The following is a 24175-nucleotide window of genomic DNA, read 5'->3' as shown; positions in this document are numbered from 1 at the left end:
CGGCCTCCCATGTCGGAGTGCTGGTCCGTGTGGTGGCTGCTCTGCTTCCCAGTGAGCTCCCTGCCTATGCACCTGTGAAGGCAATGGAAGATGGATCAGGAGCTGGGGCCCCTGTACCCACGTGGGAGAGATCTGAAGAGGGAAGATGTCCCTCTCTCTCTCAGCCCCAATCCCATACTGCATCAATATGCCTTTCACATCTTTTTTAAAAAGATGTATTTATTGGGCCCGGCGCGGTGGCGCAAGTGGTTAAGGTCCTCGCCTTGCATGCCCGGGATCCCATATGGGCGCCAGTTCTATCCCAGCAGCCCCGCTTCCCTTCCAGCTCCCTGCCTGTGGCCCGGGAAAGCAGTGGAGGACGGCCCAAAGCTTTGGGAACCTGTACCCGCGTGGGAGATCCGGAAGAGGCTCCTGGCTTCGGATTGGCATAGTATCGGCCGTTGCGCTCACTTGGGGAGTGAATCATTGGAAGGAAGATCTTCCTCTCTGTCTCTCCTCTCTGTATATCCGCCTTTCCAATAAAAAAAGAATAAAAATAAATCTTTAAAAAAAGATGTATTTATTTTATTGCAAAGTCAGATATATAGAGAGGAGAAGCGACAGAAAGGAAGATCTTCCATCTGATTCACTCCCCAAATGGCCACTATGGTCAGAGCTGTCCCACATGCCTGGTAACCGGTGCCCCCACATGCCTGGTAACTGGTGTCACCACATGCCTGGTAACTGGTGCCCCCAGCTCTAGTGTTAATAATGTGTATATTTCAGATTCCTCACAAAGTGAAATCACATGACTCAGGTCCTTCGCTCTGTGGTTTGTTCAGCTGTGTGTTATTTCTTCCACATCTTCCCGTGTTGACCCAAACGGCAGTGTGCACCTGTGCCATTCGTCCATCTGCCAGCTAGGCAGCTCAGCACTTGCCGCGGTTCAGCCAGCATGAGCAGGGAAGGTGGGAATACTTCCGTTGGTGCAGACCTGCCAACCATTCTTTTGGGTCTTATGTGTTTCCTTGGACTGGCCTATAGCCCTTAGCATTGACCGGCCCTTGACCACCTCGCTCTGGCTCCTGGTGCCACGTGGCCCCCGCCCAGAGGCTGGTACACCTTCCAGGTACACCTTGCCTTACCCACATCCACTAATACATCTACCTCACTTCCGCCCTCCCCATCATCTCAGCTTTCACCCCTTCTTTGCATTGGTCTGTAAGCACCATTCTTCCTATGTTAAGAAAAAATCCTGAAGAAAAGGAACCAGGGCTGTGATGGGGAGAGTGGTGGGGAGTTGGGATTAGAAGGCAGACCAGACACTGATTGCAGCAGCACTGGGCTCAGGGTCGCTGGTGTTGAACATGGAGGAAGCAGTCGCAGACTGGAAGCTGGAGGGGAAAGGAAATGATTTCCCCGCACCTCCAGCAAGGACTGCAGCCCGCAGTGGGCTTCACACTCCACCTCCAGCAAGGACAGCAGCCCTGGGAGCCCACAGTGGGTTTTGAGGCTCGAACACACAGGATAATAAGGCCACATCATTTTAAGCAAAACAAGGAGGAAATTCTCCTGCTGACTGCTTCTCTGTAAGTTCTCCCGCAAGCTGTCAGCACCAGCCTGTCCGTGTGTCCATCCCCATGCTGAGTCACCCGCCCTGTAAGAATGAAGCCACCATTCCCAGCTGTGTGCCCAGATCTCCCTCTGCCATCCCTGCCCCAGCAATGCAGCTGTACTCACCTGCTCCCCCACCACGTCCTTGCTTCCATTCAAACAGGGGCCACCTGCTGCCTGGCATCACCGAAGAGCAAACACTGCGACTTCGTGTTCCCAACCTCAAGGTGGGGAAGGCAGGAGAGACCTCATTCTGTCGGCTGAACAGACCCATTACCATCTCCACTGCGCTATTAATTCTTCATTTTACCTATCATTAGGCTCCTAGTAAATAAGTAAATGAAGCCAAAATAACTGCTGATATCCATAAGTAATCAAAATGTATTTAGTGGTTTCGTAGTTTGTTTTCCTAATTTCCCTTTAATTAGCAAAGAAAGAATTAGAATCAATTCCTTATCCAGCAGATTAAAAATAGGCTTAACTCTCACCCTGACACATCCCCAAATTCTCACATATACAAGAAACACAAATGCATAATTGTCCTATAATCTAATATGTATCCGGTATTAAACACATCGTCATGACATTTATCTTCCCTCCCTGATCACAGCTTAATAAAATTATAATTATGACCTTTCAAAGTAGCATTGCCTGATCCACCTACTCGGCAGCAGCTGAACGTCACGCTGTTGCAGGCGGCTGCCGACAGATGTGCCAGGATGGCCGCACCACAAGCAAGGATGGGGCTGTGGCCGCCTCCCTGGTGCCTCACCTCTGCGCCAGGGCTCAGAAATGGCCATCGAGCATGGAGCAGAAGCAGTTGGCCTTTCTTTCCTGTAACCATGTGTGGCTTAGCGCACCTGCCCTGCAGGGAAGGGCCGATCAGGAACGGCAGCGGTGGTTGTGTGGTGCCAGTTCCAGGGAATGCAAGGGCACACCAAGCAGGGAGCCGAAAACCAGCCCAGCTTCCGCTGGCAAGCATCATCTGTTTTAATCCAAACCTTCCCGATAGAAGGTGGGGGACTCCCCAGTGCCTGGTGGAAAGGGCAAATCTCCTTCTCTCTTTTTTCCATTTCCTTTTTTTGCCCAGTAACAATTGTTGTGTTTCTTTTTTAACTTACTTTGAACCTTACAATTTCTTTCTTTACTTGTCATCTGTTTGAAAGGTCAGAGAGAGACAGAGATCTTCTACCCCCTTGTTCACTCCCCAAATGTCTGAGCCACCCAGAGCTGGCAGACCGGAGCCCGGGCCTCTGCTGGGATCTCCCACGTGGGGTGGCAGGAGCTGAGTACTTGCGTCAGCACCGCTGCCTGCCAGAGCCCTGGTGGGTAGCTGGAATCAGACTCAGCCTCGGGCATTCTGATACGGGATGCGGGCATCCCACAGGCTCTCCTATTCAAATTTCCTATTAACTACACGAAGAGGCCCCCTCATTTCCTTCTGTGTAAGTCCTAGGATATAGGTACTAGGCTTTGCTTTCAACAGAAAAATCTCTTGAGGGACAATAAGGTTTCAGAATCTCTTTTTCTTTTTCTTTGTTTTAAGATTTACTTATTTTTCTTGGAAGATCTTCCATCCAATGATGTACAACCCAAGTGGCCACAACAGGTGGAGCTGAACCAATCCAAAGCCAGGAGCCAGGAGCTTTCTCCAGGTCTCCTACACAGGTACAGGGTCCCAAGGCTTTGGGCCGTCCTCGACTGCCCTCCCAGGCCACAAGCAGGGAGCTGGATGGGAAGTGGGGCTACTGGGACACAAACAAGTACCCATTGGGATCCCGGTGGATGCAAGCTGAGAACTCCAGCCACTAGGTTACCACTCCAGGCCCCCTCTTTCTTCTTAAGATCTTCACATCACAATCCTAAAACTTTATTTTATTTTTATTTGAAATGCAGACTTGCAGAGAAAGAAGAGGTCTTCCATCCACTGGTACTGTCCCCTAATGGCCATGACAGCCCAATCTAGGCCAATCTGAAGCCAGAAGCCGGGAGCTTCTTCTGGTCTCCCATGTGGGTACAGGAGCCCAAGCACTTGGGTCATCCTCTGATGCTTTCCCAGGCCATTAACAACCAGCTGGTTTGGACTGTAGAACAGCCAGGACTAGAACCAGCACCCACCCACATGGTATGCCAGTGCCATGGGTGGAGGTTTAGCATGCTGCCCCACAGCGCTGGCCCCTGCCTCCCCTTTGAAACTCCAGTGGTGTTTTTATTAGAAATGGAGTATCTATGCCTCTCGCTCATGGTTTCTTTGGCCATGGAATCCCTAACCAAAAAATATGTCAACAGCAGCAGAGGGTTTGAGCATCTCTCCTTTAGGCCTACGCAACAGCCCCATACTGTGAATAAAGAAGACTGCACTGGGTTGTGGTCCCTTACAAGCTGGACTGTTCTCTCTGCTGGGAGCTGGGGTGCTCCTCCACAAGTGATGCTGGCACGTCAGGGGCCAGATGAGTTGCATCTGACTGTTCTGAGCTTCTGTCTGGGCAGAAAGAAGAACAAAAGGCAAGAAAACATGATTGGCACGCCTGTGCCCTAACAACCTGGCGCACATACAGACTTGCTCATCAGTATGATCTCTGTTAGGGAGAACCTATGCTTAGCCAAACTCACAGGCTGCCCAAGCCATCCGACTGCTTCCCAGAACCCTCAACAGGCGTCCGAGTTAACATCTGATCCCCTGCATTGATTCCATGCTTCAAGCTCTGACCAAGGTTGATTGATTGTTTAATACTTGGGCTTTGCTGTGGGCATGTCGCTCCCATGTTTTCATAAACACTGTGTGCTAAATCTGGAATTCTCATTCACTTCATTGGGTGCTTACAAAGACCATCTAGGACATGTCACATGTGATCCCACCCTGGCCTCAGCTTGGCACCCGGATAAGCTCAATAGGGGCCCTAAGTTCTTAGTGTCCCCAAGAGTGGGACTGGAAGGTGGGGTTACTGTCATGGAGCCTCAGAGCCCCCAGGGGGTCCTCCCTACCCCACCCCTGGCTCCCACCACCATGCTGGAACCAGAGACTGTGGGTGGCAGCAAAGAGCCCAGAGAAGAAAATTGCCTCTGCTTGCTTGTTTTGTGGGTCTTGGGGTGTTACCATAACAGCATGGAATCTTCCCTGAACTCGGCAGAACATATGGAAGCCTATACTTAGATTCTCATTTCAAGTCCTTCCTCCCCCACAGCCGGCTCTCCCCACCAGGAATCCTCAATATGGGATCAATTCTTCTGGGATTGGGAAAAAAAAACAATCAGGCTGAATTGGGTGAGATCTCCTTTTCCCCTGGCCCACAGGCTGGTACTGAACTCGGGGGTTGCCACTTGCCACGCAACTGCAATGTAGACACTGTCCTAGAACGGCCGTTGTGTCAAGCCGTGGCGGGAGGGAGCCATGCCACCACTGTCAACCCCACCATCAGCCCCGAGAGGCTCCACACCACCCAAGGCACAAGGCGATCTTCACATCGCAGTCCTAACTGTCAAAACAGACCACATGGAAGTGTGTTTCTCGACCTAAAAATAGACAGCGTTGAGGCATTGGTCTCCTGCGGAAGTCACCGCTCATTCTCTCAACTGTTTGAGGCCTAGCATCTGATCTCAGCAAATGTGTGTGTGAGACTCAGGTGTTATGCACGGACCCATCACATGTGCCGTAGCAGCTAATGCTGTCTGGAATTATTCTAGAAGGGACGCTAGGCAGCATCTCTCCAAAAGCCTCGTTACCCAGCCAGCAGCTGCTTTAAGTCACGTCTTTGTAGAATGGCATGAGTCCGAGTCGAATCCGTTAAAACAGAACTCTGTAAACACCTGCATGTAATTGATTAGTGTGTTGGGGTTTCTCTTGCTGGCTGCTTGTTTATTCCTCTGCTCTAAACATCACACTAAAACAAAGAGCTAACAATAGCAAATCGTTGACATTGTGCCAACACGTTGAAGATTTTATTTTCATAAAGTGGAAGCTTAAATCCATGGCATCTATAGTGGAGTTCCCAGATCCGTCCCTTCAGTAAAATACCCAGGAGCATTGTGCTGTAGTGGGTTAGGCTGCGCTATAGTGCCAGCATTCCATATAGGAACCAGTTCACATCCCAGCTGCTCCACTTTGGATCCAGCTTCCTGCTGATGCGCCTTGGAAAGGCAGCCACAGAGGGGCCACACGCCTGGGCCAGTGCAACCAAGGAGGAAGCCCAAATGTAGTTCTGGGATTCTGGTTTCAGACTGACCCAGCACTGGCCATTGTGGCCAGCCAGGGAGTACACCAGCTGGTGAGAGATCTCCCTCTCTCCTCGCCCCCCACCTGTACTTACCATGACTTTAAAAGTAAATAAATCTGTAGGAGAAAGAAACGACCTTGTCTATTTGATGTTACAGGTCTGCTGAGGCTGAGGAGAAAACCTTGGGTGTGGCACCTCCCCAACACTCAGTAATTCCAAGTTTCAACTAACAGGTTAGGCCTTGGGCGAGAAGCTCTCAGGAAGCAGTGATGTCACACACACTGGCCAGCGTGCTTCCCACCGCGGGGACGCCCTGCTGTCTATACCGAATGACTCCCATGCTCTGAGTGACCAGTGACAGGCAGAGGCTGACAGCGCACAGGTCAGGTCTGTGGCAGATGTTCCCGTGTGCTCCCAGGGCGCTGGGCAGAGGCATAAGGGATCCTGGAAGAGCCACTTGGTACCATGGATGACGGGGTCCTGGGGACTTCCCTAGAAACCAGTGCAAGCAAACAAGCTGATGAGACACAAAAAGGACTACACAAAAGCCAAGGAAAATAGACACCATGTCAGACTCCACCCAGGAAGCCTTCTAAAGGAAACAGAGAGTGTGGAGAGCAGAGAATCAGCCGATAAATAATCAGAAAAAAAATCTCTAACAAAACCATGCAATTGGCAATGCAGACATGGATCCTGACAGCGATGCCCAACGCAATTTGTGTGTTTACATATGGAAATATCAGCCGTGATTAGAGAATTCACAAACTAGAAAGATTCCAGTGTAAATCTGTAGTCAGCAAAACAAACACGCAGACACACAGTGCATATGGAATTGGTAGCTGCTGAGCAAGGCCTGTGCAGTGTGCTGCCGTCAGCTTCCTGGCTGTGGAAGACAGAATTCCGAGACCCTCTTAAACGGCCCCTGCCCTGGAGTGTGGGCAGCGCGTGGGACAGAGTGACACATCGTTCCCGTAACCAAGGCACATTAGATGAAAAACTCTTTCGCTGACGCGAAACAACTTCCAAGACATTTGTAATTCTGCTTTGTGGGGAAGTGACGGAAAGTAGAGGAGGAATGGAGAGGAAGGGGAAAGATGGGGCAGAAAGGGAAGGCAGAGAGGGAGAGAGGAGGAACAAGGAAGGTCTGAGAGAAGGAAAGAGGCAGGGAGACAGAAGGAGAGAGAGACAGTGAAGGAGGGACAGTGAGAGACGGTGAGAGACAGTGAGAGACGGTGAGAGACAGTGAGAGACGGTGAGAGACAGCAGGGGTAGAAAGGGAGGGATTCCCTGCTAGGCAAGGACAAACACAAAACACGTGGACAGGATTGTTAGAGAAGCGAGAACTGGACACCAAACAAGTGCGGAGGATCCTTTGTCACTATATTTTTAGTTCTTTAAAATTTCTCCTATGTATTATATACATTAGAAAACTATATTAGGGGCTAAGACAAAAGCCCTTAGGAAACTGAGAATATGAGAGAATGCCTATAACCAGTCAGAGAGCGTCTGAAACCTCCACAGCGTCCCCAGGACTCCCGTGGCGTGATCACACCGCAGCCCAGGCACACGCGTCCCCAGGACTCCCGTGGCGTGATCACACCGCAGCCGAGGCACACACGTCCCCAGGACTCCAGGAGTGTGATCACACCGCAGCCGAGGCACACGCGTCCCCAGGACTCCAGGAGTGTGATCACACCGCAGCCGAGGCACACGCGTCCCCAGGACTCCAGGAGTGTGATCACACCGCAGCCGAGGCACACGCGTCCCAAGGACTCCCGTGGCGTGATCACACCGCAGCCGAGGCACACGCGTCCCCAGGACTCCAGGAGTGTGATCACACTGCAGCCGAGGCACACGCGTCCCCAGGACTCCCGTGGCGTGATCACAACGCAGCCGAGGCACACGCGTCCCCAGGACTCCAGGAGTGTGATCACACCGCAGCCGAGGCACACGCGTCCCCAGGACTCCAGGAGTGTGATCACACCGCAGCCGAGGCACACGCGTCCCCAGGACTCCAGGAGTGTGATCACACCGCAGCCGAGGCACACGCGTCCCCAGGACTCCCGTGGCGTGATCACAACGCAGCCGAGGCACACGCGTCCCCAGGACTCCAGGAGTGTGATCACACTGCAGCCGAGGCACACGCGTCCCCAGGACTCCCGTGGCGTGATCACACCGCAGCCGAGGCACACACACTTAGGGACATCATCCTTCGAAATGACGTCATTTGGCAAGTGATTTTTCTCTATAGAAAATCCCAAAGAAAACAATCCAAAAGTTTGTCAAAATTTTAGATTTACTAGAATGTTTATAAATTAAAAGTGCAATCAAGGGTCCAAATACGTAAGTCCTTTAAAAGTTCATGGAGAAATGGAAGCAAAAGATGGTCAACTTGACCAATAATTTGAGAAGTGCAAGAAAAGAGAACAGGAAGATATCTCTTTTAAAGTGTGAGAGCTAAGGTGGGGGAGGGCAAAGCCTTAGCATCAGGAGTTGGGCCAGAGTTAGTCAAGCTCAAGTCATGCACTCTGTCCAGCCCAGTACTGCCCGCTGCCTTCCGGTCAGCCCAGAGCCATGTGCGAACACACAGAGAGCTTGGTGGGAGGCATTTGTATAGCAACAATTCTGACTGCAATATATATACATATGTATTGCCAAGAACTCCACCCAATCTCCCTGTCACATGGGTGACGGAGGCCCCGGCACTTGGTAAAGCCTTGAGGAGTCAGGAGCGTCGGCAGGGAGCTGGATCAGAAGCCTAGAGGCTTAGACCTGAACCACTGCTCTGATGTAGAATGCTTGCATTGGGAAGCCGGGCTTACAGGCAGCAGCTCAGCCCACTGTGCCACTATGATGCCCCCAGAAGATGCCTTTTACAAACATGATGCATCTCTATTTGGGAAAACAATGTAATAATTGCTTTTTAAAAATTTCTGTCTATACATTCTGACAAGACAAAACTCCAAGATGCATTCTTAGACATCAAAAGAAAGCTATAGGGCCCAGTACCATGGCCTAGCGGCTAATGTCCTTGCATTGAATGCTCTGGGGTCCCATATGGGCGCTGGTTCTAATTCCAGCAGCTCCATTTTCCATCCAGCTCCCTGCTTGTGGCCTGGGAAGGCAGTCGAGGATGGGCCAAAGCCTTGGGACCCTGCACCCACGAGGGAGACCCAGAGGAAGTTCCTGGCTCCTGGCTTGGATTGGCGCAGCAATGGTCATTGCGCTCACTTGGGGAGTGAATCATTGGACAGAAGATCTTCCTCTCTGTCTCTCCTCCTCTCTGTATATCTGACTTTGCAATAAAAATAAATCTTTTTTAAAAAGAAAGCTATAGAAGGTTATGTATTGTATGATGCACTTCTTATTCAAATTTTGTGTGTATGCACAGGCAAATGATTGTAAACACACAGAATCAGAACAAGATTTTAGGGCACAGGATAAGGATTGGAGATGAGGCAAAATCAAGAGGAATTTCTGGTTTATCTGTCTTTGAAACTTCAAAGTGAAAATGTGTAATTATATTATGTAGCATTAAACTTTTTTTAAAAAATCCTCCCAAAAGCAAAGATAGCCACCTTAAGAGTGTATTTACACATGTGTATCATTACACACATATTTATTTTATAAGGACTTGAAAGGTTTTTCTCGCTTACTAAAATCAGAAAAGCATTTCAAAGAGGAACTGGCCCACTGGACCAGGAAGCACATCCTTCAGTGTCAGGTGGAGTCCCAGCAGGTGTCTGCGGCAGCCTCAGGGTTCCAGGGGAGGAGTGGCACTTTTGTGAGCGGTGAACCTGACTTTCGGCTTCTTTCTCAAAGCCGGCAGGCGGCGGCACTCGGGCGGGAGTTGGCAGGTGCTCCAGACATGATCATAGCGTCTGGGAAAGCGCCTGAAATGGGGGTCCACCCTGGCCCCCGGATAGACATAGGATAACTGGTTGTTTGAAAAGCCATCCAGACAGGATGGAACGTAGTCACAGGCCCAGAGGTTGAAATTTTCGGAAACATGTTGCCTTTTATCAGGGGAGACCTTCCTGCGGCCCAGGCCCTGCGGAAGAAAGAGACAATTAGGGGAACATCCGAGACCCCTCAGTTCTGAAGCCCTTATTTAAAAAAAAAAAGATTTATTTATTTTTATTACAATGTCAGATATATAGAGAGAGTGGGAGTAACAGAAATATCTTCCATCCGATGATTCACTCCCCAAGTGACCACAACGGCCGGCACTGCGCTGATCCAAACCCAGGAGCCAGGAACCTCCTCTGGGTCTCCCACACGGGTACAGGGTCCCAAGGCTTTGGCCCATCCTTGAATGCTTTCTCAGGCCACAAGCGGGGAGCTGGATGGGAAGCGGGGCCTCCAGGATATGAACCCCGTGCCTATATGGGACCCTAGAGCGTTCAAGGTGAGGACTTTAGCCACTCGGCCACAGTGCTGGGCCCAAAGTCTTTATTAACACTAGCTCTGCCACACACAGTAAGGACCCACGCTTGAGAAGTGCTGGGGAGCAGCGTGTCGCTCACAGCCTTCTGGTCAATGGAGCAGACTGGACTTCGAGGGAAGGAGCAGCCTGGGCCCCAGTGGACCCTCAGCTTGCCTGCCCCCACGCACCTTGCTATGAGTCTGAGGACAACAGTATGTTCAGAACAGGTCTCTGACCTGAACGCAACTGGGTGAGAACTAAGACACAAGGTGCTGTGCCAGGTTGAAAACAGATGACATGTTGTGCAGATCATGCCAACACCCATGGGTGCACAGCAGGAGCCCGCCAGCATTCACAGGTGCAGGCGATTGCAGACGTCATTAAATGTTCCTTCGCATGTGGGTCACATGTAGGAAATCCCCAGGATCGGAGACCCCTCCTGGTGTGCCCAGACCAGCCAGGGTGGGAAAACTCGGGGCAGCTCAGGGGGCTGGGGCAAGGCCCGCGCATGGGGCCCAATGCCAGCGAGTCCTCACTCGAGGACACGCGAGTCCAACGGGAGACACCCGAGGCAAGGAAACCACCAAGCCTCAACTCGCTGAAGCATGACTGTGGAAGATTCTGGAACTATGAGAATTCACCAGGGCAGCAGGGAGAGAGGTGTGCAGGGTGAGGGAAGTGACAGAGACGCAAGGCAAGCACAGACCCCAGCAAGTCACCACAGTAATGTAAATGGGTTAAATATTCACAGAAAGAAGCAGAGACAGAGACTTTCCATCCACTGGTTCACTCCCTGATGGCCACAGCAGCCAGAGCTGCACCAATCCAAAGCCAGGAGCCAGGAGCTTCCTCCAGATCTCTCACATAGGTACAGGGGCCCAAGGACCTGGGCCATCCTCTGCTGTCTTTTCAGACCGCAGCAGGGAGCTGGACCAGAAGTACAGCAGCCAGGCCACGAACTTGTGCCCATATGGGATGCCAGTGCTTGCAGGTGGAAGATTAGCCTGTGGAGCCACTGTGCGGGCCCCAGATTCTTTTCAAACTGTATTGTGTTCTATCTTTAAAAGATAAACCTGAGGGCCCGGCATGGTGGCCTAGTGGCTAAAGTCCTCGCCTTGAACGTGCCGAGATCCCATATGGGTAGCAGTTCTAATCCCGGTAGCTCCACTTCCCATCCAGCTCCCTGCTTGTGGCCTGGGAAAGCAGTCAAGGACGGCCCAGAGCCTTGGGACCCTGCACCCGTGTGAGAGACCCGGAGGAAGTTCCTGGCTCCTGGCTTCAGATTGGCATAGCTCCAGCCATTGTGGTCACTTGGGGAGTGAATCATCGGACGGAAGATCTTCCTCTCTGTCTCTCCTCTCTGTATATCTGACATTGTAATAAATAAATCTTTAAAATAGAAAAAATAAACCTGAAGCAAAATAACTGTTATGAAGAAAAGGATAAATGGGGCATACCATAAACAGCAAATCTTGGCAAGAGCTGAGTAAGAGGGCCACACGCCGGGCCAGGAGCGCCCGGAGAGGGCCACTGCTCAGCGCGAGGCCCACGACAGTAACACAATGCAGAGAGAAGAGTCACCTTAGAAGCAGAGACGACAGACCAGAGATGGAGAAACACATATGAAAATGTGAAATACATGACTAAGCTCTGAATTAAAAACTTTGCAGCCAAGGAGAAAGTATATAATCCTCGTTATACGTTATTTGAGAAGCAGAGAGTCACAGTACAGCAGAGTGAGAGGGTGAGAGAGAGCACGCTAGCTCTTCCTGCTGGTTCACACCCCAAGCCAGGTCTTCCACATGAGTGACAGGAGCCCATGACTTTGACCGTCACCACTAATCCCCGTCCGCAGGCTCTGCATCCGCAGGAAGCCACGGTCAGGAGCAGGAGCTGTGACGTGGGGTGCCGGCTCTAACTACCAAGCAACACCCATGAAACATCACTAAAATTAAGTGCCCCAAAAACAGAAAAGTTAATCTGTGCAATCCAAGAAGCAGAACTCAGAAATCACACTCGATGAAAGTTACCACAAGGGACTGGCATTGTGGTGTAACGGGCAATACCACCGCCTGTGGGGCTGGAATGCCATGGGGTGCCAGTTGCATCCTGGCTACTCCACTTCTGATCCAGCTCCCTGCTTATGGTTTGGGGAGAGCAGTGACTGATGACCCTGTGTTTGCAGCCTTGCATCCACACCAGGACCCCTGCCCCTATACTGGGACCCCTACACCCACACTGGGACCCCTGCCTCTGTATTGGGACCCCTGCTCCCACACCAGAACCCACACTGGGACCCCTACGCCCACACCAGGGCCCAGCTGAAGCTCCTGACTTTTGGTTTAGCCCTGGGCCAGGACTAGTTTTTACAGCCATTTGGGGAATCAACAAATCGAAGGGCTCTCTCTCCCTCCCGGCCCCCTCTCTCTTTCTCCTCCTCTGTCTCTCTAACTCTTTCACAACAAATAAAAAATATTCTGAAAGAAAATTACTATAACCCTTAAAACTGGATACTAGGACAAGTGAATGATCTTTAAAAATTCCAACCACATAGAAAATTCAAAACATTGTAAGCTTTTTGTTTAAAAATTGAAATTAAAATCAAATCATATACTATATGGAAGAAAATAATAAGACTTTAATTAGAAACACCTTTGGGAAATAAAAACCAATCTGAAGAATATGATTTTAATGATTTCATTAACAAAAAAAAAATTGCAAGGATCCAAAGTAACATTCAGCTGAAAAAACAAAAGATCTGAAGAATGAATGGCAAAAAGGAGGAGCCTGAGAAACACTGTACCAGGAAATGTGAAGAGAATTATATAAATCTTGGACAAAGCAACTGAGGTAGACCCCCACGAAGAGGCGGAAAGCTTGCGTGATGAAAAGCAGGACAGAAGCAGGGCTAACGAAGACGGCAAAGCACCTGTTTCCCAAGTAAACATCATCTAGGCTTTGTCCACTTGGAAACCCAACTTTGTGCCAACCCTTGCTGAACACTGAGAAGGGAGGCTTCCAGCCTTCCCACGGGACTGCCGCAGACCTGGCCTCATCTGTGCTGCGTGATCCTATGTGCATCCCTCGCAAAACGCGCAGTTACACCTGTGTGTGAGTGGCAGAAATTCTCAGCTGGTGCTCATGAGCCCCTCAGCAGCGAATCCGCAAGGTGCCGATGTGAGCAGAGCAGACGGGCTATGAAGCTTGCTTTTCGTGTTATGGAAGGCTATATAATTTGAGTTTTTTCCGGCTCGGAGGTTACATTGCACTTTGCATAGGAGAGGCGGGCAGGGCAGAAGCTGGAGCTGTGTGTTCAAGCAGGTTGTTGGACAGGGCAGCGTGGGGCCAGCTGTTGGATTTGGCTGGTCCTCAGTTTCCTGATCTCTGAGTCCATGCAGAGGGCTCATGTGTGGATTAAATGAGATAATAGCACGAAGCCCCGGCTGATGGCAAATGCTTAGTCATTGGTGATTGACTGATAGCATCGTCGTCAACGCAGACTCTCAGAGCCCTCCTGGTACATCCTGGTACCCGAGCTTGCCCTCCGAGAGGTCACACCAACAGCTACGTCACACAGCAGCTACTGAGCACTGGAATGTGAGGCTTCCAAACTCAGACGGACGTAGGGGGAAAACATAAATTGGATATTTTTATGATCTATTTATTTTACTTGAAAACATGAGTTGCAGAGAGAGATCGATCTTCCATCTGCTAGTTCACTCCCTAACTGGCCACAACAGCTGGAGCAGGGCTGGACTGCAGCCAGGAGCTTCTTCCTGGTTTCCCATGTGGTTGCAGAGGTCTAAGGCCTTTGGCCATCCTCCACTGCTTTCCTGAGCCATAAGCAAGGAGCTGGATGGGAAACGGAGCAGCCGGGACACGAACTGGTGTCCATATGAGATGCCAGCACTTGCAGGTAAAGGATTAGCCTACTATACCACTGTGCCAACCCCCAAACTGGTTTTTTTTTATTTGAAAGCTGAGATCCAAAGAAAGAGTTTTCCCTTCATTTCATTCCCCCAATCGCCCACCGAGGGTCAGGAGCCAAGAACTCAAAGTGGCCTTTGACATGGGTGGCAGGGTTCATCCTGTGCGTTCTTGGCTGATATCATCATCCTGTGTGTGTTCTTTCTGCATCCCAGGAAGCTGAGCTGTTGAGCAGAGCTGGCACTTGTGCGGTGTGGGCATCCCAACTGGCATAAACTGACCTTGATGAAGGCCAGCCCCAAACTGCATTTTGAAGATTTAGTTTGCTAAGAGGAATGTAGAGGAGCTGATTAATACGGATTACTCATTGAATGGATAATTTGGGTGATTATTTGGTTAGATTAATTTCGCCTCTTTCATTTCACTGAATGTCGCCACCGGAAAATTTTACATGACACCTGCAGTTTGCACGACATTCCTGTTTCACAGTGGTGTTCGCTGCTGCCGAGCGCTAGCAGACACCAGTCTCCAGGGACAGCATCACCCATCTCCAGAGAGAGGCACCGTTTGGGAATTCCTGTCTTATGTAAGATCCCCTCCTTGGGGATCCTGGCTCTGTCATCCCGAGACACACACGGGTGATCCCTTCTTCCATGCCGGATCTTCACGGGAAAGCCCCCGAAGCCGTGGGAAGGAAGCAGCGTCAAGTCCATGGACACACAGGCAGAGGCTGGGGCTGACGTGCAGCACCCTGAGCGCCCACCGGCAGGCGTCCAGTCTAACACCTGGCTGTGTTTTGGTCTGGATCCAGTTTTCAGGTCAGTCCTCTGTGCTCAACCCATCACGTCAGAGGTCCTGATGTGACTCCCCAGCCACCCCCAACTGTATTCGTATTTGGAAAGGAGCACTCACAGAGTCAAGGTAGGATCCAGAGTTCTCCAACGTGTGCCGGTTGTCGTGCAGGGAGAAGGGGAAGTTGTTGTTTGTGGCCTGCTGGAAAGCAGAAGAGGGAACATCAGGAGGCCCAGCCAGGTTCCGTGTCAGAAGGAAGCCAGCCCCACACAGCCCCACACAGCCCAGCGCAGCCCCACGCAGCCCCGCACAGCCCAGTGCAGCCCCATGCAGCCCCGCACAGCCCAGTGCAGCCCCACGCAGCCCAGCACAGCCCCACGCAGCCCCACACAGCCCAGTGCAGCCCCATGCAGCCCAGCACAGCCCCACACAGCCCAGTGCAGCCCCACGCAGCAGCACAGGCGAAACAGGGCTCAGTGCCAGCTTCCTGAGTCAGACCCTCATCCTGCCCTGCTGGGAAGCAAGGGTAGAACGGTGACCAGGCTCACTACTCCAGCGAGGACTTCCGTGGTGGCGTCAGCCCTCTTCTTCATCCAACCAGCAGAGTCTCAGAAGCTGGGGGCCTGGGCCAAGGCCGCTGGCTGACAGGGGTGTGAAGTGTGCCACTTACGGGGGGACATGACCCAGTGGGTCACACCAGGAGCAGCTTCGGCTGCAGCCAGCTCAGGTCTGTACAGCGACCCACTGTGAGCTGGGGACAGCACTGTCCTCTAGGGTCCAGGTCCTTACAAGGCACGATGGACAGAAACGCTGAGAGGGCCACTCGCAGGAGCCAGGACAGTGGGCACAGAATACAGGCGGAGCTTGGTACTCACTTTCTCCCGGACTTTGTAGATGGGTGGCAACCCTCCCTGCACCTGTTTAGCCGCCTGTGGACACAGGGGCTCCTTCATGGCGGCACGGGTGATGGACTCTGGCGTCTTCTGCATGAGTCCAATGTGTGGGAACTAGAAAACAGCAAAGGCCTTCATTAAAACCAGGCACATGTGCATCTATAAGCCGAGTGTCAGGAATTCTTCCACAAAGGGATTAAAAGGCGATTTGAGTGCTTCTGGCTTACAAGGGAAATGGCATCACTTCTGTTAATTTTCAAATATTCTTTCCAAGGCAAAAACCCTGTTGTGGCCCCAAGCTACCAGGGCCAGTAGTTTGCAGTTACAGGGCCACTCCCACTACACACAGAGCTGGCAACGTCACAAGCCTGGTAAAGAGAATGGGGTCCCCTGAAACTGTGCATATTCAGCGACCCAGGAAAACAGAGGTGAGGGCTTCCTTCTGCCAGGAGAACCTCCGGGAGCCAGAATCCAGCCCACATCATAGCGGTCAGCCAACTGCAGCGCTGCAGGTCCACAGTGACCCAAGTCCAGGGACGGGGAGGGTGGAGACCCCTGGAAGAGTGGGGCCAAGGAACTTGGGGGTTTCCCTACACCAAGAGTACTAGGCAGAGTAAAGTTGGGGTGACAAGAGCCAGGCTGTGTGAATACAAGTTGATTTGTCAATGAATGGATTTCAGGGCTCCCCCAGAAAGACGGGGCAACCTTGAGGCAGCAGTCACATTCATCCAAGCAATTCCTGCAGGACACAGTGAAAGCTGTAGTCCCAGGTAACCACGGCCTGCACCCTTCATTCCTGCAGGGAGTGGGACTGGCCCGTCCCCCCACCACCACCGCTCATCCCAGCTAGCCACCCCAGCAGAGCCAGCTTGTAAGGAGAAATCTCTGAGAGAAAGCAAGAACTGAACAAAGAACAGGAATGATCCTAACAAGAGAAGAGCTGATGGGCTCCAGGTGGAAATGCCAGCGTAGGGGGCAGGGGCACCCCGTGGTCGGGGGCCCAAGCTCTCAGTGAGAGATTCAGACCCAAAGCCAGCTTCCTCTCCTGCTTAGCTTAACTTTTTCCAGCCTTAGCCTCCTCAGCTATAAAATGGGAATAATAATCGATGTGATGGGAAAGCTTTGATTAGTGACACGTGCACCCAGAGCATGTGCAAAAACCTCAGCTGCTTCTGCCTGCTCACACTCGTCCCCCTCCTCCCCGCTAAACCCACCACCGTGGCCTCGGGCCAGGACCCCTTCCTTTGGCGGAGTCTACCCTTGGCCTACACCAAGATTCTCTCTGCATGCCTCCTCCAGCCACAATAGGACTGTACACTCAGGTGGCTTTCGGTGAACGTCCTTACACGTGTGATTACCTGGGGACCATTCTGTGACAAGGTGGGGTCCTTATGCTCCCTGGGGCGGGAACACTCCCTGGAGCCAAGAGAGGCAGCGGATAGAGCTCTTCAATACAGTGCTGAATGAGAAGAAGAGGAAGACCCAAAGCCCAGAGCTATTCGTGTAAATCATCTGGGCACACAAAATAATACCTAATTAGAAGCACACATTCAGATGGAAATGGTCCTGCTCAAGGCGTTCGAATGGCTGCCCAGCAGTGGGGCGCGAGGGCTGGAGATGCGGGAAGGAAACCACCAGGCTTGATGGTGCAGACCCTACAAGGGCAGCTGGAAGTGACCCAGGGCAGGGGAAGACTGCCCCACGGCTTTGGACCCTTCCGCTCTTGCTGTTCTTTTCATTTCCCCACAACAGATAATGAGCGTTTGTTTCTTATTAGAGCTGTAATGCATATCCTTAGTTTTAAAGTCTGAAACCACAGAGAAAAACTTAAGAAAGGAAGCAAAAACTCCCCCGGGGTCCCTGCCTCCCTTCCATTTAAGTCTCTGGAGCCCAGCCGTGGTGCACAGCACTCCATGGTGCTTAGGTCTCTGCAGCCACACAGGAAATACGGACGGGGTTCCTGGTTAGCCCGGCCCAGCCCTGGCCGTCACGGCCCTTTGCGGGCTGAATCAGGAGATGGATGCTCCACCTCTGCCTCTCCCTTCTCCCTGGGATTCTGCCTTTCAAATAAATAAAAGAAACTTTAAAAAAAAGTTTTCAACCAATGTTTAAATTTTTATGTACTAACTTTCATTTGCCCTCAACAGCCAGGACTGAGCCAGGAGCCCAGGAGGTAGTTCATGTGGTGACAGGAACCCATCGTGCTTGCCCCAGCACCTGCTGCCCCACTGGGTGTACATGCCCCAGCAGCTGCTGCCTCACTGCGTGCACTGAAGCAGAATCTGAGGCAGGAGAGCTAGCTCAGATCCAGGTCCTCTGGGTCTGATACAAATGCCCCAAGGGGCGTCTTAGCCTCTGCAGTCTTTGTAAATATGAACAACACAGAAGGCCTCTGCCTGGGCACCTCCCCTTTGCCCTTCTTCCAGCCCCAGTTTGCCAACACCGTTGCCTGAAGGAGTCAGACCGGGGTGGTGGCAGTGTTCTGACGTCGGCAGTGGCTGTTCTCCCTGGCAAGGGGACAGCCAGCTTGAGCTCATTGGTATTCTGCAAGTCTAGAGGCTATGTCACTGAACAAAAAATAATAAAATCATAAAAACGGCTCTAGCATTTTAATTTCACTCTTTTAAAATATATATTTAATGGCTATGACATGATAGCTGTGAAATAAACCCTTCTGTTAGATATTGTAACCGTGAAATATAGCTTTTTCACTAGTTGGCAGTGGAATTTCTGCTGCACTCAATCACTCAGTGACTGCATATCAAGCAGGAAGGTGGAAATGTGTGGGATGAGCCTTCCCACCTGGCCGCAGCCAGACTACAACCAGCAAGGCGGCAATAACTGGCACCCCGAATGGCAATTATTCTCCTTCCGAATGGCCAAGGCTCTCTCGAAGCCAGCAATTTCCGTCATTCTCCCAACTTGTCTACAAGCAACTGGGAAACGTCACCAGCAGCACTGTTCTGCCTGTGCTTTTAGGTGCCAACCGCAGGAAGGACTCATGCCAAAGGCCCACATCTTGTTTGTGGGGGCAGTTTCTCTCCCCCTGAAACCTGGGTGCTGGGCTGCATTCCTGGGCTCTCAGAGAAGCCGGTGATGAAATCTCTACCCCAAGGACAGAACCTGATTGCTTTGTTGTTGTTGTTGTTGTTTTGAAGAGGTAATGGGGATGTTTAAAATATACCTCCCAGACTCCCCTGCCGCTAAATTAACCATGTGACCCAATGAATCAGGAGCAACATTTGGGGGGCGGAGGTCATAGGAAAGGTTCTGTTTTCCCAGTGAAAAGGGGGAGACTTAAGCAACAGGTGTCTTGGGTATCTGTTCTGCTCTGTTCTGGCTTTTGTTGTTTGGGCCTTGAAGGAGCTCAAAGACTTTCATCCCAAAGTACAGCACCCGGGATGCTGATTATTCTAAATTGGAGGAACTTAGACAGCAGCAGGTGCTGGGAGATGCTTCATGTCTTGGCAGTTTCTGACCCAAGAGAAGACACAATGACCTTGGACCCTTCCCTGAGGCTCCATTTCAGAGCCTGGGAGAAGAGATGGGAGTGGGTCAACGTCCTCAGATTGACTTAACCCACACCACCGCCGGCTCAGTCCTCCGGAGAACCAGCCATTCACAATCTGCTCTCCATTCTGCAGACCCAGCTGACTTGGTCTCGGGTCATCGCGTGTCCTCCAAACCCACTGAGTGCCCGAAACAGTCCCCGGATTCTCCTCCCATCAGAAAAGCTCCTGAGTGGCACGGGGCTGGGGTGACAGCGCCCTGAGCTGCCACCTCGCCACTTCTGCATGCCTTACTGTGGGAGTTTGAGGGTGAATGGCACCTTATCTCCCAGCAGTGGATTCACTGCCCACATTTGAGCCTGGCCCGATGGCCAACATCTGGGTTGTACTGTTACTTCAGAACTGCAAACCTTGATTTAGCTAAGACACATAGTCAGCTTTGAGGATGTCAAATTCTGTCCTGATACACAGATGACAGAAAGGAGGGAAGCTGCTTGGTCTGAGCAGTCTACGTTTTCTCTCTACAGACAATCCCGTGGTGCAGTGGACACTTTTTCCCACTTCGCTTGGGCTGCCAGGAAACCCACACTCCGATTTGGTGTCCAAGTATCCACTACGTGGACCATTACGGCCATTGTGTTGGTGTTATCTGCCCAGTCTCACCCTCTTATTCTGAAGTACGGTACATTTCAGCTGGCCATGGATTTTTGTTTCATGTATACTTGGTATCAATATTTACCATGTATCTTTCAATTACTATTTCCTACTTTAAATGTTTGCAATGGAAGTTCTCATGCGGTAAAATCGCTGTGCGTGCACCGTGTCTCAGGTGCGCGTGACTCTTCCCATGCCTCCCTGAGCACTTCCGGATAAATCACCTCCTTAAGCCCACAATGGCACTCACACTTGGCATGCTGTGCGCCCATCTCACAGGTAAAGAAACTGAGTCTTGGGCTATTATTCAGCCAAGGTTTGGTGAAAGTGCATACTTTCATAAAAGTTTTTTAAAGCCTTCAAACTCAAATTCTTCAAGGTCCTTCCCATTTCTCCCTTTCTCGCTTTCTCCACAGGGCTGGGCAGGAGCTGAACCCAGGCTCCTCTATGAACGGCAGAAACCCAGCTACACAAGCCAATCACTGCTTTCCCGGAGCTGTGTCCATGGGAAGCTGGAGTTGGGGCTCACACTCAGGAATGCCCCCACGTGGACCATGGCCAAGCATCCCTCCCTGGACACAATGTTCTAGCATTTGACTGCCGAGGCTGCCAGCGGGCCCTCTTGGAGTCAGCCTCTCCCCTCCCTGCTAAGGACGATGCAGGTGCCGATTGGCGCCCATGACTCCCCCAAATCTTTCTTGAGTGAATGAAATGCCGAAATTTTAAAACAGAAAAGATCCTGTTGACACTGGCAGCACTATGGGCAGGCTCACCTGCCCTTGGCGAGTGACATCTGAAGGGGGGATCTGCAAAGGGCAGGAACTGGGAAGCAAAAGTTTCCCATGCTGGACTCGGGACACTGATGGGCTGGTAGGCCAAGGTGGCAGGCCATGAGCCAGCAGAGTTGGCTCAGAGGTTCCTCCTAGAACATCGCCACGTGATGTCAGGCACTGGGGACCCCTGGGGGACTAAAAAAACATCAAGAGCCCGGCCCACACCAACCTGCTATCCCCACACAGGCGGTAGTCATGCCCACAGCAGTCCAGGAACACAGGTGTTAGGAGAGAATCAAGACCCAAAGGAGGGTGGGCAACAACGTCGCCCAGCAGGCATCCACAGGCTCCGGAACTGCATCCATGTTCCACATGTGCCTCCCCACCCCCTTCCCGGGAGCTGATAGACCCCCTTGGCAGACAAGGTGCAATGAAGTGGCTGGTTCAAGATCACACTGCAGAAGCAGCACCCGAACTCACTGCCATGTCCCCAAGCACACTCAAACGGCAGAGAAAGGAACCAGAGAGCACCGTCTTCCTCACCCATCTTCCGTCCTTGTCTAGGGGTGGGTTGAAGCGTCTGCCTTTGGCCATCGTCCCCAGGAAGTGAAGGGGCTGGTACGGGCTCCCTCTCCCCTCTGAGACTCCAGAAGCTTCTCTGGGCAGCCGCTAGTCTTCCTGGTTCCTGATCCTCACTTCTCAGCCTCCGGCAGGTGGGGAAGCCCACGGAATGGAAACACGTGTCACAATGGGCAAGGCCTCTCTTCTAAGCCCTCCCGGTACCCTGCCACTGATTCCAGGCATGGCCCCAGGGCCCTCAGTCCTGGTGGGGACAGCCTCAGGATCAGACCAGACAGGTGAGGATAGGATAATGTGGGGGTAAAATGGCAAGCCTTTTGTACCCTCCTGGAGTTGACGTTCCCATGGTAACTGTCTGACCCAATCTCTTTGTTGTCTGAGACGTAAATTGCATCCCTGGGGGTGACCTTGATCTTGTCAGTAGCACCTATGTGTCCATGAGCACTGTCTCTGCCCCACCTTCTCAGAGAGCCGCTTCTGTTCCCCACGGTGGGACTCACAGGTGCTTCCAACTGCCCATGACTGCACAGTGGCGAAGGAAGGGGCATGAAGGAATCACAACTACACGCAGGTGGTTTGAGCACTTCCCCATGTGTTTCCCTTCCTGGTTCTCCATGACAACCTGTAAGGTGAACGGATAAGGTAACAGGGATCATGTGGCCAGTGGATTGAGTCAAAGCACGGTGTGAGTCAGCCGCTCCAGAGCTCCGGCCTCTCCATGCGGCCTTCTCAAGACCCCAGAGCCTGTCCTGCGACCCGGCCTCTGCCTGGTGCCCACACACCCTGGGGCCACCTCGCTCCAACGGCTGTCCTGGGACCCGGCCTCTCTGCCCGGTGCCCACATACCCTGGGATCACCTCACTCCAACGGCTGTCCTGCGACCCGGCCTCTGCCTGGTGCCCACACACCCTGGGACCACCTCACTCCAACGGCTGTCCTGGGACCCGGCCTCTGCCAGGTGCCCACACACCCTGGGACCATCTCACTTCCGCCCAGTGCCCACACACCCTGGGACCACCTCACTCACTCCCGCCCAGGGATGCTCCCGCTGCTTCCCTCTCTCCTTGTAAGTGCACTGTTCCACCAATGCTCCTGGTTCTTCTGTATACAAGTTAAAGCAAATATCTACAGGGTCTATCTGACTCTTTTGCTAACAAAGTGTGTCCTCAACCCTCTTTCTCCCGTGCAGCTTCCTGGAGGTTCTAGCCGTCAGCTTTTTTTTCTTTTTGCCACAAACCCAAGTTGCCAGGCACAGTAAGTGAGCCACACGAGGTGTTTTCATTTCCACAAGGGGCATAGCTGTGGGACAGGGAGAAAGTGGGAGCAGAGACAGAGAAGAGCAGAAAGAGCTGAAAGGAGTGAGAGGAAAGAGAGGGAGCGAGCATGTGCGAAGGGAAAAGGAGCCTTTACCTCCTCGAGGTGGGTGTGGGGAGATGCCCTTGCAGGTGACACCAGGGACAGATGCCTCGGGATTGGTGGGGCACTAAGCTTTTTAGGCAAGTGGGCCTCAAAGGGGCCACGACTAGGGGATTATGGTAAGCATATATTCAAGGTGGTGCTGAGTCCAGGATGGAGGGATCAGGGGTCGGTTTTCGGGGCCTCTGAGTCGCTCCTTACCCGAGCTGGAGTCGCCACGGCAGTGACAAGGACCTTCTCTGATCCAGGCAGAGGCTGACGCCAGAGGGGCAGCGTGCTTTTGTTACTGTGATGTCAACCATCACGTGTGGCGCAGAGGTTCAGCCGCTGCCTGCCACGCCAGCATCCTGTATCAGCCGCTAGTTAACCACTGGATCCAGCTCTTTGCTAATGTGACCGGGAAAGCAGCAGAGGACGGTTGCAGAGCTCGGACCCCTGCACCCACGTGGTGGAGGCTCCTGGCTCCTGGCTTCACCTTGGCCCAGCCCCAGCTGTTGCAGTCATTTGAGGAATAAGCCAGCAGATGGTGGCTCTCAAATCTGTAACCAGAGCTTCCCTGGGTTCTAGCAGGGAAGGGTCTCGCTTCCCTCCGGGGGCTCCAAGAGCCAGCTAGGCAGGGGGAGTACGAAGCATGCCACTACAGGGCATAAGCTGCCCTCACTGCGGATTCCACCAGGCTGAGGGAACACGCATGGAACCCACAGGGCACTTCCACAGCATCATTACTAGGAGTTCACAGTGCCACAGGGCTAAGCACTCCGGCCACCAGGCTTCGGATCCCTCCCCGAGCATGGAGCTGGAGGGAGGTTCTCCTCGTGGACCACTGGGGCGCAGCCCTGCTCTCCCAGGCTCTGCCTCTAAGAGGCCATCGTGTAGAAGCAGTTGTCACCCCCCCAGTCCCAGCTCACTTGGTGTTTGGCTTTGGTTGTTGTTTTTAAGATTTATTTATTTTTACTGGAAAGTCAGATACACACAGAGGAGAGACAGACAGGAAGATCTTCTATCTGACGATACACTCCCCAAGTGGCCACAATGGCCGAAGCTGAACCGAAGCCAGGAGCCAGGAGCTTCTTCCGGGTCTCTCATGCGGGTGCAGGGTCCCAAGGTTTTGAGCTGTCCTCGACTGTCTTCCCAAGCCACAAGCAGGGAGCTGGGTGGGAAGCAGGGCAGCTGGGATTAGAATCAGCACCCATATGGGATCCCGGTGTATTCAAGACTAGGACTTTAGTCGCTAGGCCACTGCACCAAGCCTGCTTGGTGTTAACAGCTCCTCTGTCAGCTCCTTTGGCCTGAGGGCAGACAAGATTTCCTGTCCCTGAGACCGCAGAGGGCTGTATCTCTGAGAAGGGACCCCCTTAGGGAGGATGTCTCCCTGCTGGGACACCCGTGGAAACAGAAG

General features: G+C 52.3%; 1 protein-coding gene across 1 annotated transcript; it reads right to left on the bottom strand.

Annotated features, from left to right (window-relative positions):
• Positions 1–9561: 9561 nt before the first annotated feature.
• On the bottom strand, positions 9562–21489 carry TEX36 (testis expressed 36). Its single transcript, XM_040992483.1, has 4 exons — positions 21325–21489; positions 15828–15959; positions 15073–15153; positions 9562–9858 (listed from the first exon to the last, which is right to left on the bottom strand). The coding sequence occupies exons 1-4, from the start codon at positions 21373–21375 to the stop codon at positions 9562–9564; spliced, it is 561 nt and encodes a 186-aa protein (XP_040848417.1). The 5' UTR covers positions 21376–21489.
• Between the last annotated feature and the right edge of the window lie 2686 nt (positions 21490–24175).

Source organism: Ochotona curzoniae, unplaced genomic scaffold (genome assembly GCF_017591425.1).
Source record: "Ochotona curzoniae isolate NIBS_2020 unplaced genomic scaffold, NIBS_Ocur_1.0 contig_66, whole genome shotgun sequence".
Taxonomy (NCBI): domain Eukaryota; kingdom Metazoa; phylum Chordata; class Mammalia; order Lagomorpha; family Ochotonidae; genus Ochotona; species Ochotona curzoniae.
This window is presented reverse-complemented; position numbering and strand designations above follow the sequence as displayed.